Source organism: Scyliorhinus torazame, chromosome 22, assembly GCF_047496885.1.
Source record: "Scyliorhinus torazame isolate Kashiwa2021f chromosome 22, sScyTor2.1, whole genome shotgun sequence".
Taxonomy (NCBI): Eukaryota; Metazoa; Chordata; class Chondrichthyes; order Carcharhiniformes; family Scyliorhinidae; genus Scyliorhinus; species Scyliorhinus torazame.
In genome coordinates, this window is record NC_092728.1 from 80634145 (window position 1) to 80651756 (window position 17612).

Here is a 17612-nt window from a genome sequence, read left to right on the forward strand (position 1 = left end):
CTAATTTTCGTACACTTACAAAAAATGGGCGAGCTCCCTGCCAATAATCCCACCTCACAGAATAATCCGTATGTCGGCGAGCTTTGCAACACGTTTTGTAAAACAAGATTGTCGAGGGGAATCCCCCTGTGTGCAAAGGTAAATATAAACCCATGGGGTGAGGGACATGTCCCCGCCACAGGTTGGCACTGCTGGATTGGCCAGCCTGTGCCAGGTGGACCCCAATTGGTGGTGGGGGAGGGGTCCCATTCTGTTTGTAGGGAGGGGAGGCAGCCCCAATGCTGATGTTTGTGTTGGAGTGGGGAAGAGCCCCAATGCTTGTGGTGTTCCCTGTGTGGAGGGTGGATTGATCAGGGCGCTCTATAAAGATTGCGCCTGAAGCTCTGACAAAATATTGGAAATTCCACCCAGTGCAGACAGGGCTGCGATGTCAGGCATTGCTAGACTATGTGATTTTATTCCGGCTGCAAAATCAGCAGATGTCTTGGAGATTAGTAAAATGGTGAAAATAAAGATTTTGAGACCTCTGCATCATCTAATTCCCTCCAGTCCAATAGTGTCAGGAAGAACCCCTAAGTACAGACTCTTCCCACACCAGCCAGCAGACTATCAACTCTGGCAGCTTATTCCCACCTCTTCAAGGGCAATTAGGGCAATAAATACATGTCGTTAAAGAATTTTTAAAAAGCTGGTTATGGTTCTTCTTACCAATCATGATGCACCTACATTAATGTTTGATGAAACACTTCATATCATTCCAAAATAAGCTGCAATTGGTATAAATGTTCAGCCAATCGTGGAGACCTGTGTTTTGTCCTGTGACTGGTATCTGAACAGTGATTTATGGTCAAAGCACAGAAGTGATAGTTTACGGTCCATCAAAGTGTACGTCAAAGTATCAGAGGCTATGCAAGGAGCGCACAGTGGGTTTTTTGCAAAATGCAAAGACCACGAAGATAAGAATATTATTACATCGCACTTCGATAGGAGCCAGACCAACAATATGCCGTCATGCCAGTTTCCACTCCATCAAATCACCAAGCTTCATAACATGCTGCAGTGGGGACTTTGTGAATTGCTGCATTCACTCTTCGGGTTACTTTCAAAATGTTTGCCAACAGATACGCCTTAGCAGTTTGCCAATACTAATTTTCTGAAACACCACAACAAGCATTGATACAGGTTAGGGCCATTTGGGAATATTTTGTGATAACACAGGGCAAGGATAAAGTGGAACCCAAACCTTTCATGTTTCCAGCCCATGTTGTTACTTGCCGATATCTATTCGATTTTTGCTCATGTCATATGAAGTACCACTCACAAGATTTCAAAGTCATTAAGCGTTATTAGTGTGTGTAGATTTCAAAATAACTGGGATATACGCTAAGAAATTGAACTGCATTGTTGCCTTCTCGTAAAATACTGTAGCATTGTAATGTTTGTGCTCTTCGTAACTATTATTTCTACACATATAAAAAGCAAAACATAACAGGATTTGTTGTAATACATCTTTAATGAAAATGTCACATAACACAGTCACTTGTGGCAGTGATTAAATTTCAGATATTCTTATCAGTCAATTAAGTATTCTGCTTTGTTGCCATTTCAAAATATCTTTAAAAAACTGTTTTCCAAAATATATGTACGAAATCCTAATAAACACTATAACTAGTCAATGCTTCTTATCTTTTGGATTTGTTGCGCTTAAAATAAAATGTTTCAATGCATTAAGACACGTTGCTCCGAATACATTTTTGGCATAGTTATGCTGATAGCAGTTGCAGAACATTGCTTTGTTCGAATGGGTTCTTAAATATAAAACATCACAAAATGCTGATACATGATGAGGAAAGGGAAGTACAGAAGAAAACATTTTTTTGAGAACAACTTTATTTTTATTTTTGACAAAAACTGTCTCCAAATGAATCCTTGAAATCTTCGGAAAACAAACCCATAAAACACCGAACATAGTTCAGGAATTTAGTTATATTTCAGTTTATTATTGTGTTCAAAAGAGATTTACGTCTATCACATGGGGTGCAGCAAACACTTGTACACATCAGTTTATCCGAGCCAGTAGTTCAATATTTCCTGAGCATTAAAGTCTTTACAATTCTAATGAATCTGTGATGCCCAATTACTTAATCTGATCCTGCCATTTCCTCCTTTCAGTATCAATGTTGAAAAAGGCCGAAGGGTAGAATTACAATCAAGGAAAGGAAACAATTAATTATGGGTGATTGCATAGTTATGAAATAGCTTTAGTGTTCATTAAATCTGCCGGGATTGATCCACAATAAAGCTCCACATTCGATGTGTTGGGGAGTTTAAAAGGCATTTACTTTAACTGAATATAATTGTGTATTTTAGTTTGTACGTGTTAATTCATGAGAACACGGCAATTTACATTGCCTAATGTTTTATATTTAATGATTAATGATACATGATGCAGAAAGGGAAGTATAGAAAAACATCTTTCTTGCCAATAATTTTATTTTTACTTTCGACAAATAGTGGGTGTGATTCTCCGGTTCCGCCAGCCGTGTGTTCCGCGCGGCGCGCTGCTCGTTGGTGGCGGGATTCTCTCTTCCCGCCGCTTGTCAATGGAATTTCCCATTGAGACTACCCCACGCGGCCGGGAAATCCATGGGCGGGGATGCGCTGCCAGCGGGAAAAGAACATCCCAAACGGCAGGAGAATTATGGCCAGTGTCTCTGAATTAATCCTCAAAATATTCTGAAAACTTAAACCCAAACAAAACTTCAGAAATTAATTATATTTCAGTTCATTTCAAACAAATGGAAATGCATTGCGAGCAATTGAATTGCACTTGGGTTCATTTTAGGAACAAATTTAAAGGAAATAATCTTGCAGACTGACCAGGTTCTTTCATAAAGTCCAAATGAGCAAAGACCATTCACCACTCCATCAAAAGCCCATTGATGATTATTTTACCATTGATCATTTCCCCTGCCTGCCACCACACACTTCCACCTGGTTTAAGGAGCGTTATATACTATCCCCCAAATAATTTCAACCTCTTAAAATCAAAGCATTTAACCTTGATTTCAAGAGAAGTGGTTAGCACTGTTGCTTCACAATGCTAGGGTCCCAGGGTTGATTCCCGGCTTAGGACACTGTATGCACAGAGTCTGCACGTTTTCCCCATGTCTGCGTGGGTTTTCTCCGGCCGCTCCAGTTTCCTCCCACAAGTCCCGAAAGACGGCTGTTAGGTGAATTGGACATTCTGAATTCTCCCTCTGTGTACCCTAACAAGCGGCAGAGTATACCGACGAGGGGCTTTTCACAGTATCTTCATCGCAGTGTTAATGTAAGCCTACTTGTGACACTGATAAAGATTATTATTAATATTTTAAGTGATTGACGTCTATTACATATTTGAGATAAACCCCTGATGAACATGGTCTTGCATCAAAACATGGTCTAATAACCTTTAAAAATAATCTTTTGAGTCTCGGTACAGCTGACATAGTGTACCAAATGTGTGTGTTTTACGAAAGTGACACAGCATAAGAACAGGAGTAGGCCATTCAGCCCCTTGAGCCTGTCCCGCTACTTAATGAGATCATGGCTGATCTGTGACCTAACTCCATGGAAGGATTCTCCTAAAATGAGACTATGTCCCCACGCCAGCGTACAAACGCTGGTGTTTAACCACCAAAATTCCTTGAAAAAGTTAGACGAATCATAGCCCTACAGGGGGCTAGCAGGGACCCGGAGTGAATCTCGCAGCTTTTGCCGCTGATACGGGCCCCAGCACTTCCGGGTCAGAGGCCGCGCATGTGCACGGCGGCGGCCTCCAGCAATAAAATAATAGATCAGAATATATCAACAAATTTAGTGAGACAGGACCTAAAAGGTGATTTAAGGAGTTTTAATTTATTTAACCATTAGGTCATTAGTAAGAAGACTGAATAAAAATAAATATACTATGAGATTTTAACATCAGCAGAATGATTGTCCTCTATCGGGGTGAAAATATTTGAATATTACTTTGTTACGGCCCTTCCTTTCACATTCCATATTGTTTATTGCATCATTCAATATAACCAATTATTTTCCCTGAATGAAATATCAAAATTCACCAATCACTAGCCACATCTTAAAAGTTCCAGTTGACATATACACAATATGAAGTGTACAGGAGTAATATACTATAATAATTCAGAAAGAAATGTGTATGTCACTCTCCTATGTAACTTCTAACCTCTTTCACTACGGTTAACAGATAAACCTGTTTGAACAAATGTCATGAAGTTATGAACATGAGTGGCCCACTGTCGCCTCTTACTTCTTGTCTAATGACTACAGTTCCATATCTATCAATGAAATGCATGCAGATCTCCAGCAAATATTGTGAGAATTAATTTAAAATAATTGCATAATTTAAAAAATAAACTTGAGACACAAGTACACAGCTGCGCACAGCTGCACAATAAGCAGGGAACATTACAGTTCTTCCATTGAGTTTTGGAGGCAAAAGCTGCGTCTTTTGCACAAACCAAAGGACAGCAATTGCAGCTATTGGTGAAATACAAAGGACACACAAAGGAGAAGACATAATACACTGCTACATGTGTGCGGAAATCCCCATCACTCAACTAACAAAACCACCCACCGCTTACGGACATTTTCCTCACAGAAGTAGATAAAATGGGAACCTCGCTCTCTCTCTTTCCCAACTTCTTTTATGTAATGGATTTAGAAATATTTATTTTTATAATAAAATAATATTTTCTTGCAGTGGAAATTATTATAAGTGTAGGTGACACTTTAATGCCTAAGCTTTATGACCCCTCTTTCCAGACAATGCTTTTATGATTCCTTTGAGGGATAATACAAAAATCAAAAAATTTCAGGTACATCTGGCACAAACATTACTATCATGACCGAATATAAATATTTAGCTACAAACCTTCAATAATTATAACGACTAAAAAGATTCAGGACGTCCCCAAACTGCAATCAGACACTGTGAAAATAGAACCACCTGTTTTGTAATACTGCCATGTTAAACAAAAGTGATTGGAAAAGGAAGAAATTGTCTTTGTGATACTGTTACACAGAATAAGATATTTCGTATCATTAAGGATTCAGATTTTTGTGCACAAGTGATAGGTTTGTTAAAAACACCAGTTGTACGAATACAGTTTATTCACAGGGAGTGAGCAGTGTCTACAATCTTAGCAGAATTTTTCAATCAACTACAGAATCTGTGCGCCACAGCCTGTCTGCAGTTTTAACTTTACCACTTGTGAAAATTATCATTCCAATGGACAGCAGCAAATATTGTCAACTCCCACAGGACAGTTGTATATATATGTTAACATCATGGCACTGTGAAGGGAACAAAGCCTCCTTTATTGATTGGGTTGGATAACTTGAAATTATTAGTTGGCACTTAAGGAGTTATAAATAGGAACATCACTGGTGTACAAATTTGATCAGTTTATTTCACTAGCAGGAAAAGAGGAAAAAACATGCAAGAAACACAATACATGAATACTGTTAACACAGTATAGCGATTACGAAAAGAATATGTTAAATATGACAGAATTAGCAGATATTTACTAATTAAATATTAATTTCCATAAAACATATGTTTTTTTACTGTAATTTTCTCATTTTCCACAATTTACTATATCTCAGAAAAAAACACACACTTGGGACATAAAAATAACAAACACAATACTCTTAACTGCTTGCAACTCTCTGTAAAAATACAAGTGCATTCAGCTTTCAAATATTAAAGTACAAGTGTGCACAGGTTTCTTGTAGAAGTGTATAAAGCAAACTCGATCTATCAGTAGGACACAGCTCTTGTTAGCCTGGTCCGCACAGCTGTCAGGAGCTAAGGCTCTGAAAATATCACTGCTGATTTTAATTTTGCATATTATTTTACATTCATTTCTATTATAATTTGAAGATACTGTTTTAGAATGTGCATTGTTGTTTCAAGCGAAACAAGTGAAAATTGTAATCCCCAACCCTCGGTAACAACCAATGGATATGCTTCATGTAGCACCCTAGTTAAAAAGTTACTGGGTGTTGCACAGTTTTTAAAAAATTGCAAATGCCATTCTTTTGCTAGTTTGCAGTTTCATTGGTGCAGTAAACTCTTAAAGTAAGCATGGCTGGGCTGCATCATAAGGAACAGCCCATTTTAAGTTAAAGTCAAATTTAGGGGAAAAAAGGTCGACATTTGAAAAAACTTTGTACATACTGTTTTGCATGTTTTCCACTGTTACGTAGGTTCTGTATATTTAAAAATCAGTTGTTACTACTAATTACAGTAATTGTTCCATTAATAATATAAATGAATATACTATATATATATATGGAATCCGCAACCTGCCTTTGGGAAACGGTGGCTGTTGTATAGTTCACAGGTCTACAGTAGGCCTTAAGCTCGCTTGGCATGAAGCATCTCAATCAGTAGGTTGTTACATGGCACCTCCCCACTCAGGTGTTTGTAGTACAGGTATTCCTCTGCCTGCATACTTATTGCACGGATTTCAGGTAACCTCAGCAACAGCTGTCCAAATTTGTCCCCATGCTGTGGGTAGTTGCACATGGTGTAGTCCAGGAGGGCGGCATGGACTTGTTCTTGAACACTTTCAATCAGATGTCGATTTTCTAAAACCTTGACATCTGTTAGGGAAAGAAATGATTTGACACAACATTAGTAACAGGGCTACTCAATCTCAGAAATGTCACAGATTTGTTTTACCCCACCGAAGGAGGCCATTTGGCCCATTGTATCTGCACCGGCTCCCCGAACAAGCATTGCAGTTCACAGGCCATTCCCCTGCCTTTCCCATGTACCCCTGCACATTGCTTCTATTTAAGTAATCACCTATGCCCTCTTGAATGCCTCAATTGAGCCTGCCTCCGCCACACTTCCAGGCAGTGCATGCTCACATCACATTTGCTACTTTTGCAAATCACTTTAAACCTGTGCCGTCTCGTTCTTGATCCTTTAACGAGTGGGAATGGTTTCTCCACATATATTCTGTCCAACCCCCTCATGATTTTGAACACATACTGGTTAAATTTAAAATGTAACTTATCCTAACATGCTTATGTTTCTCAAATGACATGATGACCCAAAAATCCATTGTACTTTTACAAAGTACAAATTCTCTATTTCAGTGAAATTATTGTTTAGTATAGTTCACCATATTGGAAGAGTACCCGGGCCTTTGAAGTTCAATGTAATGAAATCTGCTGTTTGTAATTATTGCACACTAAGTTCAGTTTCACAATATTCTTTATGCTGGGCTCCACCTGGGAGGAAAACAGTGGCAGCTTCCAAACTCCGGCCCAAGTTAAGAGAAGAGCAGAGACTTAGGGGTTCACACAAACTAATCGTTACAAGAGAACATACTTTTAAATTATTGGGTCCAAGGCTTTGTTGATAGGGACATAGCATACCAGAACAATTGACTAATGGGAACATTTTACAAATCACGGCTTAAGCCACAGTTAGAATATTAGGGGCTGGATATTCAGTCCACAGTCAGGAAGCAAAACTCTGGACCAGTTCCAAGTCCTGACCTCGCACAGTATGTTCCAGATATGCAGACCCAGAGCTTGATGGAAGGACCAATTAATAGCAGAGTCCGGGCTCTCCATCCATGAAGCACATTGAGCAGGTTCCTGGGACTGAAGAGCCAATTGGAAGTCCTTCAGTGTTGACATATTGGGGTGGTTTTACACACTGTGCACCGACTGCTGTCTGAGGCGAGAAAACCGGTGTACCGCTCTCCAGCTGCACTGCTGCATTTTCTCTCCAGATTGTCTGGAACTCTGGTTTTCACTGTCACGCTGGTGGAGTGGGGCCTGGTAGAGCTGGCAAGCCAGCTCCGCAGAAATCAGCGTGACCTGCGTTAAAACAAATCGCACCCCCCCCCCCCCCCCCGCCTTTCCCCCACCACCACCACCACTCCCATGATACAGGGAACAGGCCCACAAGCACAAGGGTAACCCCCATCCACAAGAACTGGGGCAAACCCCCCTCCCACGGATAAGGTGAACCACTCCCCATAAGCACTGGGGCAACCCCTCCCCACACACGATCTAGGGCAACACCTCCCATCCACGGATCAGGGGAACCCTCCCCATAAGCACTGGGGCAGCCCCCTCCCCACACACGATCTAGGGCAACCCCATGGATAAGGGAGCACACCCCCACACAATCACCTGCACAACATTCCCACACACAAAAGGGGAGCCTTCCCATTGGAGCACATCACCCACAGTCTGGGAGTGCCAGTTGGCCAGGTAGGCACTGCCGGAGTTCCATTGGACAATGTCCACAGGCATATCCCTCTACCCCTGGGGGCTATACTTACCTTTGTGGCCAGGGTGGGCCCCTCGACTGCTTCAGGTTTTTAAATATCTGCTGTAAACCTAACATTCATCATGGACAGGGAGAGGGGAATGCTCACAGCAGCCTGTGCACAATCATAGATGGGTAACTCCAGCACGGGACAACCAGCGGCGGCAGCTGTAGCCCTGTAGCCAGATGAGAGGCGGATAGGGGGGGTAGGTGTCCCCCGTGAGATGAGGCACAGGCCTCTCCTTTTCCTATGACCTGTCATAGTTGCCTTGCCGTGGTCCAGGCTGCATTTCACAATAGGCCCTGTGATTGGAATTAATTTCCCTCGAATGGCTGCCTGCCACTTGGACCAGGTAGCCACTCTAATCCTGATCCAGCCTCTCCAAAAATGATTTGATTTTGGGACTGTGGCACTGAACTGGCCCAATGGCCGGCGACACACAATTGCAGGTCAGCCGACCTCCAGTCACGACCCCAACCTGCTTTTAAAATCCATCCTCTGTGACCAGTTTTAGCCACCCTGTCTTGGGCAGGATGGTGAAGAAGAGATTGACTGAGATTATACCAGGGATGAATGGTATCATTTAGAGTGGTGACAAACACTGGAGCTACTTTCATTGGAGCACAGAAGGTTAAGAGCAGAGCAAATGAAAGTGTTCAAAATGGCAAAGGGTTTTGATGAATAGGGAAACAGCAAGAAAGTGGGGTCAGCAGCGTCCAGTTTTGGACACTACGAGCACCCTTAGGGTACCAAAATGGCATCCACAGAGCACCCCACACAAACACACACACACACACACACTTGACATGAAGGTGTTAGCGCACCTCCAGGTACCATCTTCCAGAAGTACAGAGAGCAGGAAGACCTTGTTGTCAGTCAGCGAGCAACACTGATTTGACAATGGTGACTCCAGCCAGAGCCCCCTCTTTTGCTCGCATGACTGAACATACATTAAGCAGCACGAAGGACCCACAAGCAGCTCTATTTAAAGAGACCATCACCTACTTACAAGTGAGTGACTGATTTCGTCTGGATTTTGCTACAATTCTACACAATTTTGGTGCTTTCCACAGTTATTTCAAGTCTCAAAAATCTGCAGATAGTGGCGCAGTCAAGGAATGTTTTGCTGACTTCAAGGCTCCTGCACAAAACTGGTGCTCCCAGACATGAGTGGATTGGTAAGCATTCCCGTTTAAAATAAAGCATGACTGGGAGCTCACAAAGGGCATGAAAATCTGCCAGAAGAATGAGGAGGAGGGGTACAAATGCTCTCAGCAAATTGTCCAGCCAATGTTCAGGTGACAATTCTCCAACCCAAACCTCAGCGATGAACAATGTTTAAGACATTTGTGCATCGCTAAAGAGAGGTCCTCATTGAAATCCGCCACCTGCTGCAACTTCAGAGCAATGGAAAGGGTCACAGTCACTAGCTGTGAAGGTGTCTGTGTTAATGAAGTTTTATCTTTCCAGGCTGGAGCTGGAGACGTTAAAAACATCTCGCTGTTTGCTGTCCACTGTTTTTTTGGTTTTAAAAAAAAATAATTTTTATTAAAGTTTTCACAAAATATCAACAACAAAATATAAAAGGAACCCAATAGAATTAAATACAAAACAAAACAAAACAATCCCGTGCTCCCCTCCCCCTATACATAAATAATGAATCAACACCCCGAAACACATAGCAAATATATACACCCTCTCAGATCCCCCAGTATAGACAAACAAAAATAAAATAGACCCCCCCCCCCCCCCCCGCCCCCCTCGTTGCAGCTGCTGCTGTCTATTGTCTACCGTTCTGCCAGGAAGTCCAAGAACGGTTGCCACCGCCTGAAAAACCCTTGCACCGATCCCCTTAAGGCAAATTTCACCCTCTCCAATTTAATAAACCCCGCCATTTCATTGATCCAGGATTCCACGCTTGGGGGGCCTCGCATTCTTCCACTGAAGAAGAATCCTCCGCCGGGCTACCAGGGACACAAATGCCAGAATGCCGGGCTCTTTCGCCTCCTGCTCTCCCGGCTCCCCTGCAACCCCAAATATCGCGAGCCCCCAGCCCGGCTTGACCCTGGAACCTATCACCCTCGACACCGTCCTCGTTACGCCCTTCCAGAATTCCTCCAGCGCTGGGCATGCCCAGAACATATGGGTGTGGTTTGCTGGGCTCCCTGAGCACCTAACACACCTGTCCTCGCACCCAAAAAACCGGCTCATCCTTGTCCCGGTCATGTGTGCCCTGTGCAGAACCTTAAACTTTATGAGGCTGAGCCTCGCGCACGAAGAGGAAGAGTTCACCCTCCCAAGGGCATCTGCCCACGTCCCCTCTTCGATCTCCTCTCCCAACTCCTCCTCCCACTTACCTTTCAGCTCCTCCACCAAGGCATCCTCTTCCTCCTGCATCACCTGGTAAGTTGCCGAGATCTTCCCCTCTCCAACCCAGACCCCCGAGAGCACCCTGTCCTGTACTGTGCGTGGCAGCAGCAGCGGGAATTCCACCACTTGCCACCTGGCAAACGCTCTTACCTGTAGATACCTAAAGGTGTTTCCCGGGGGGAACCCGTACTTCTCCTCCAGCTCACCCAAGCTCGCGAACTTCCCGTCCACAAACAGGTCCCCCAACCTTCTTATCCCTGCCCTGTGCCACCCCGAAAACCCTCCATCTATTCTCCCTGGGACAAACCGGTGGTTCCCCTGTATCGGGGTCCACAGCGAGGCCCCCACTTCCCCCTGTGCTGCCTCCATTGCCCCCAGATTTTGAGGGTAGCTGCCACCAACGGGCTCGTGGTATACCTCATTGGAGGGAGCGGCAGCGGCGCCGTTGCCAGCGCCTCCAGACTTGTACCCACACAAGACGCCGTCTCCAGCCTCTTCCATGCAGCCCCCTCCCACTCCATCACCCACTTGCGCACCATCGCTGCATTGGCGGCCCAGTAGTACCCACAGAGGTTGGGCAGCGCCAGCCCCCCCCATCCCTACTCCGCTCCAGGAACACCCTTCTCACCCCCGGAGTCCCTCGCGCCCACAGAAACCCCGTTTTGCTCCTGTTGACCCGCCTAAAGAAGGCCTTCGGGATAAGAATGGGGAGGCACTGGAACAGGAACAAAAACCTTGGGAGCACCGTCATCTTGACTGACTGCACCCTGCCCGCCAAGGACAGCGGCAACGCGTCCCACCTCTTGAACGCCTCCTCCATTTGCTCCACCAGCCTCGTGAAATTAAGTCTATGCAGGGCCCCCCAGCTCCCAGCCACCTGGACCCCCAAATACCTGAAGCTCCTCTTCGCCCTTTTTAGTGGGAACTCGCCAATCCCCCTCTCCTGGTCCCCTGGGTGAACCACGAACAACTCACTCTTCCCCATGTTGAGCTTGTACCCTGAGAAATCCCCGAACACGCTGAGGATCCTCATTACCTACGGCATTCCCCATAGCAGCAAATCGTCCGCATAGAGCGACACCCTATGCTCCTCCCCACCCCGCACCAGCCCCCTCAGTGCCATAGCCAGGGGTTCAATCGCCAGTGCGAAGAGCAGGGGGAGAGGGGACACCTCTGCTTCGTCCCTCGATGCAACCAAAAGTACTCAGACCTCCTCTTGTTCGTGGCCACACTCGCTATCGGGACCTCGTACAACAGCCTAACCCACCTGACGAACCCCTCCCCAAACCCGAAATGGCTATTGCCGAGTACTCGGTATCCTCTACTCTTGCTATCAGCGCCCTGCACATAACAAAAAAGTCGATCCGGGAATAGGCCTTATGAACGTGCGAGAAGAATGAAAATTCCCTCACCCCCGGCCTTGCAAATCTCCAAGGGTCCACCCCTCCCATCTGGTCCATAAACCCCCTCAGAACTTTAGCTGCCGCCGGCCTCCTACCCATTCTAGACCTGGAGTTTGCTGTCCATTGTTTCATAGAATTTCATAGAATTTACAGTGCAGAAGGAGGCCATTCGGCCCATCGAGTCTGCACCGGCTCTTGGAAAGAGCACCCTACCCAAGGTCAACACCTCCACCATATCCCCATAACCCAGCAACCCCACCCAACACTAAGGGCAATTTTGGACACTAAGGGCAATTTAGCATGGCCGATCCACCTAACCTGCACATCTTTGGACGGTGGGAGGAAACCGGATCACCCGGAGGAAACCCACGCACACATGGGGAGAACGTGCAGACTCCGCACAGACAGTGACCCAAGCCGGAATCGAACCTGGGACCCTGGAGCTGTGAAGCAATTGTGCTATCCACAATGCTACCGTGCTGCCCTTCCGTTGCTTAACGGAAGTCACTGAGACCCTCTGTTCAAAGAGAGCTGACTATATTTCTCTCTCTCTCATACCAGAGCCAAGGTGGCGATGTGAGCACAAGGGTTCGCTCGGATTTCAAGCTGCGACAACGAATGAATGGACATCGCGCGACAATCGCCAGGCAGGAATGTTCCCTTCCTGTCGGGGAACACTTCAGCAGTCAAGGGCATTCAGCCTCTGATCTCCGGGTAAGCGTTCTCCAAGGCGGCCATCAGGACGCGCGACAACGCAGAATCGCCAAGCAGGAACTTATAGCCAAGTTCCGCACACATGAGTGCGGCCTCAACCGGGACCTGGGATTCATGTCGCATTACATTCACCCCCCACCATCTGGCCTGCGAAATCCTACCAACTATCCTGGCTTGACACAATTCACACCTCTTTAACCTGGGGTTACCCCATCTCTGGATCTGTAAAGATTTAATCACCTGCTAATGCTCGCATTCCAAGCATTGTTTGGCATCTTTGAATCTGTCTGTATATATGTTTCTGGAACATACCCCTTCATTCACCTGAGGAAGGAGCAGTGCTCCGAAAGCTAGTGATATTGAAACAAACCTGTTGGACTTTAAGCTGGTGTTGTAAGACTTCTTACTGTGCTCACCCCAGTCCAACGCCGGCATCTCCACATCATATTTAAATGAGGTTCCCGACCTCCCATGGTGGGATACTCATTACGTCACCAGGGGTGGGCCTGGAAAATCGGAAGAAGCGATCTTACCGGTGAGTATCACATTTACCGATTCTTGCCGTGTTTTGCACCCGTGTCGCCATTCTCGCTGACTGCTAACACGGGCTGAAAATCGCCCCCATGATGCCGGTCAATACCTGATATACTGGTAGCACTAACAATGCCTTCATTCTCTGGTAGTCAGCTGCGCCAGCTGCATTTGAGCCACCACGGCGAAGCAAAGGTGAGGGGCCTACGGGATGATGTGGACTTTCGATTGACAACATGACTCATCAGTCCAACCCCCACTCAGACGTGCCGCATCCATACAATAGGAGCAACACTTCCACAATAGAAGTGATAAGAAATATTTCCACTGCTGAGACCACTCTGGACTCCCAGAGCAGGTCTCTCGAGTTGTGGTGTATGATGTGTAATGTATCGCCTCACCATAGTGAGGGGATAACCCTTGGCATCAATCAGGCAAGAATCTGAGGAACAGGAGCACGAGGAAGAGGAGGAGGCAGAAGAGGAAAAGAGATGTAAACCTACACATTCCCTGCCACCGAGCTCTACATGAGGAACCCATTGGATCACAATACATGTAAATGCACCAGAAAATCCTATTCACCTACAGCCCATACCTGCTCCCCGGCTCTGACCATCACATTGTTCTGTCGGCCGCAATGTAAAAATCAACACTAGAAAATCAACAATCCGAACCAAATTTATAAATGAAACTTTGCCATATCACATACAAATGTTATCTAATCTCTGGCGCCTGTTTTTCTTTCCCTACCTCAGTGCTGCAGCATAACTGGTGGAAAGTTGCTGACATTGAGTGGAGGAGACGGCAGGTGGTCTTGCAGGACCTCAAGCAGCTCTGGGCCAATAAAGTGCGGTTGTGGACTGTGCCACCTTACCATGGGTGGCAGCAATCTGTGCTGGCCAGCTGATAGGAAACAGCAAGGGTAATGGCAGCTGGACAGGGGGGGGGAGGGGGGGGGGGAACAAATGCTACAATCCTGAGAGACTACAGCAGACTCCTTCTGCTCCATGGAGCCACTGCCGACGACCAAGGCAGCACCTCATTTGGAGGACAGATGGCTTAGTGCTGTGACCCCCTTCAAAATACTTTCAACACTGGTATCCAGAGCTGGGATCCAGAGCCACGATGGTAGCAGTCTGAGCTGGTGCAATTTCACTCCACGGCAGCACTCATACCCGCTGATATGTAATGGAAATTGGTCCACAAGCGTGGTAATGGATCTGGTCACCATTTACACGATGGGAAGGGTGGATTTCAACCTCGTCACAAAGCCTTTGATGTTCCCCAGACTTCTCGACAATGACTGCAAGCTTTCTGGCAGGCTTCCCATTATACACAGCATTTTGTTGTGCATCTCCATTAACTTTCTTATGTAGCCTCATCAAAGTGCTCATTTGCGTCCTCTGCAGTGGAACTCACCGGCGAGCTTGCCAGCCAATAAGCTGGTACCTGTGCTATCCTCACCTTCTGACTGGTTGCTGAACCCTTGATTCTCACCATGTGCAGGTTCTTCATCCGCTAAGTGACGACTGCGAGTGTGAAATCAAGTGATGGTGTATCCCCGTCGGCACGGTCTTGTTGCTTATCCTCCACTGCGTGGACTCGTTCCAGCTTCTGGGTAACTGAATGGAACCATAGAATCCCTACAGTGCAGAAGGACGTCATTCAGCCCATCGAGTCTGCACCGACCCTCCAAAAGAGCACCCTACCGAGACCCACTCCCCCTCCCTCTTCCTGTAACCCCACCCAACCTGCATATCTTCGGACTGTGGGAGGAAACCGGAGCACCCGGAGGAAACCCACGCAGTTGCAGGGAGAATATACAAACTCCATACAGACAGTCACCCAAGGGCAGAATTGAACCCGGGTCCCAGGAGCTGTGGGGCAGCAGTGCTAACCACTGTGCCACCGTGCCGCCCATAAAAGGCACAAGGGTAATGTGAAGGGAAAGGGGAAAGTTAGAGATGTGATGACCATCTGCAGCTTTTAAGTCGGATGAGTGTGCATTATGGGGACGAAGTGGAATATGAGGAAGATGCTGTCACCATCAATGACTTCAGCCCCACTACTAGCCACGGCCTCAGAAATGCCCATTCGGATAATGCCCAGCATAGTCTCCTCCATGAAGATTAGGGCATGCAGGTGTGTCTCCCCATCCCCTCCTGTTAATTAATTTTGCCTTACTTATGCACAACCTTCTCCTACAAGAGCGAGAAGAGTGTCAGTGAGTGTCAGACAATGTGACTGTCATTGTTGAATAGCTGACAGTATTTGCAAGCTGTGAGATGTGGGTGGCATGTTGACACTGGTTAGCACTGCTGTATCACAACACCAGAGGCCCGGGTTCAATTGCGGCCTTGGGTGCCTGTCTATGTGGAGTTTGCACTTTCTCCCCGTGTCTGCTGCGGGTTTCCTCCGGGTGCTCCGGTTTCTGCCCACAGTCCAAAGATGTGCAGGTTAGGTGACTGGCCATGATTAATTTGCAGGGATAGGGCAGGGGAGGCCTGGGTAGAGTGCCCTATCAGAGCATTGATGAGACTAAATGGGGCGAATGGCCCCCTTCTGCACTGAAAAGATTCTGTGGATTTTATTCTATGGATGTGAGGTTTGCAACAGACATGTGTGTTGGTAAGAGATAGGGATTGTTGATAGAGATTCTTGGTAAGTGAGTAATGGGCGGTGTAGTGCATTCAACCGTGTCTGGCTGTTGGCGCAGTTAGTGGAAGATGACATTTGAAGATGCATTCACTGATCTTGACCAGGTCTTTTGAACTTATGACAGGGCTGCATTGGTCTCCACAACTATCTGCTCGAACCTATCACCGTGTCTGGAAGACCTCCTGGCTCTCTTGAGGATGCAAATGCCTCTCAACCGACTCCACCAAGATCTCCAGTGAAATGTAAACCCAGAAGGAAAAAATAAACAATTTGGACCAGTATTCTTATTTCCCTGTTTTACTGGTGTTCCGTTTTAAAGTAACCAGTTCAGACCAGTTTCCTTATTTTCCCCTTTCACTCCTTTTTCCTCAACAAATCTGTCTCTTCCATGTTCTTTTTTTTTTTAAACTTAGCGTGCCCAATTCATTTTTTCCAATTAAGGGGCAATTTAGCGTGGCCAATCCACCTACCCTGCACATCTTTTGGGTTGTGGGGGCAAAACCCACGGCGACACGGGAAGAATGCGCAAACTCCACACGGACAGTGACACAGAGCCAGGATCGAACCTGTGACCTTGGCGCTGTGAGGCAGTAATGCTAACCACTGCGCCACCGTGCTGCCTTCTCTTCCATGTTCAACCATTCTTCTGCCTTTCCCAGATCAGATTTAGTTCCTACAAGATCCCCAGCACTTACTCCAGCCACAATGTACCTTCCCCATTAAGAGGTGCTAACGATTTTGGGCCCATTGCTTGGGCATGCATTTAGTGCTGGCTACTCACAGAAATCAAGTCAATGAACAGGCGACACTAAGATGGCAGGCGACCTGCATTTCAAATGCAACAGGCGGGCATTAGTCACATATCGCAATTCACTGTGCCGGTTTTCAGTGGCTCAGTATCCATCTTTCGTTTTATTGCAATGCCAAAAAGCCTCAGGGGTTTGGGAGCCCCAAAATCAGATAACCCGAGTGAGCTGACTTTATTCGGTTAAAACAGTAACTTTAAATAATAATGATAAGATTTTTGAATTTGTTCGTCCCCAGGACAGCTAGAAACATTAATTCACAGGAGCCTCTAAATTGCATGAACCCCAAGCAAGCAGTTGCAATGGCTCCCCCTCCCATACAAAGCTCACCCTCACAATTGTCAACATGCTTCAGATTATTTCTCTCCCTTTAGCTGTTCACATTATTTGGAGGCGTCTTTGTTCACAAGACGCTGCTGCTAAATTGCAATTGCTTAAGAGAATGTGAGCCATAAAAGCGTTTTCCAGCAAAGGATTGTCACGATTGAAAGGCAGGAAATGGAACGATAGGTCAATCTGTGAAGGTTCTGTTAAACGTGTCTTTAGAACAAAGCTAACATGTACCTTCTTCATAACTATTGCTTTTTGTAAAATTCTAATTTTAATTAAAACTCTTTACCTGCTCTGGAGAAAAATCAATATGGACAACAAATGTCAGTCTATTGTAAATATTTTGCTTTGTGTATCCTGTGGTAAGAGCGAATGTGAAAACTGTGCACTGTTGAAAGTAATTATGTCTTCCAGGCAGCGTAAAAACCTTACTCCAC

General features: G+C 45.8%; 1 protein-coding gene across 1 annotated transcript in view; it reads right to left on the minus strand.

Moving 5' to 3' along the window:
- Nucleotides 1-1404: 1404 nt before the first annotated feature.
- Nucleotides 1405-17612, minus strand: part of LOC140399162 (nuclear receptor subfamily 5 group A member 2-like) — a 147721-nt gene continuing 131513 nt past the window's right edge. Inside the window, exon 7 of the mRNA XM_072488432.1 lies at nucleotides 1405-6672. Coding sequence (XP_072344533.1) covers nucleotides 6425-6672 — 248 coding nt within the window. The 3' untranslated portion in view covers nucleotides 1405-6424. The remainder of the gene's footprint in view (nucleotides 6673-17612) is intronic.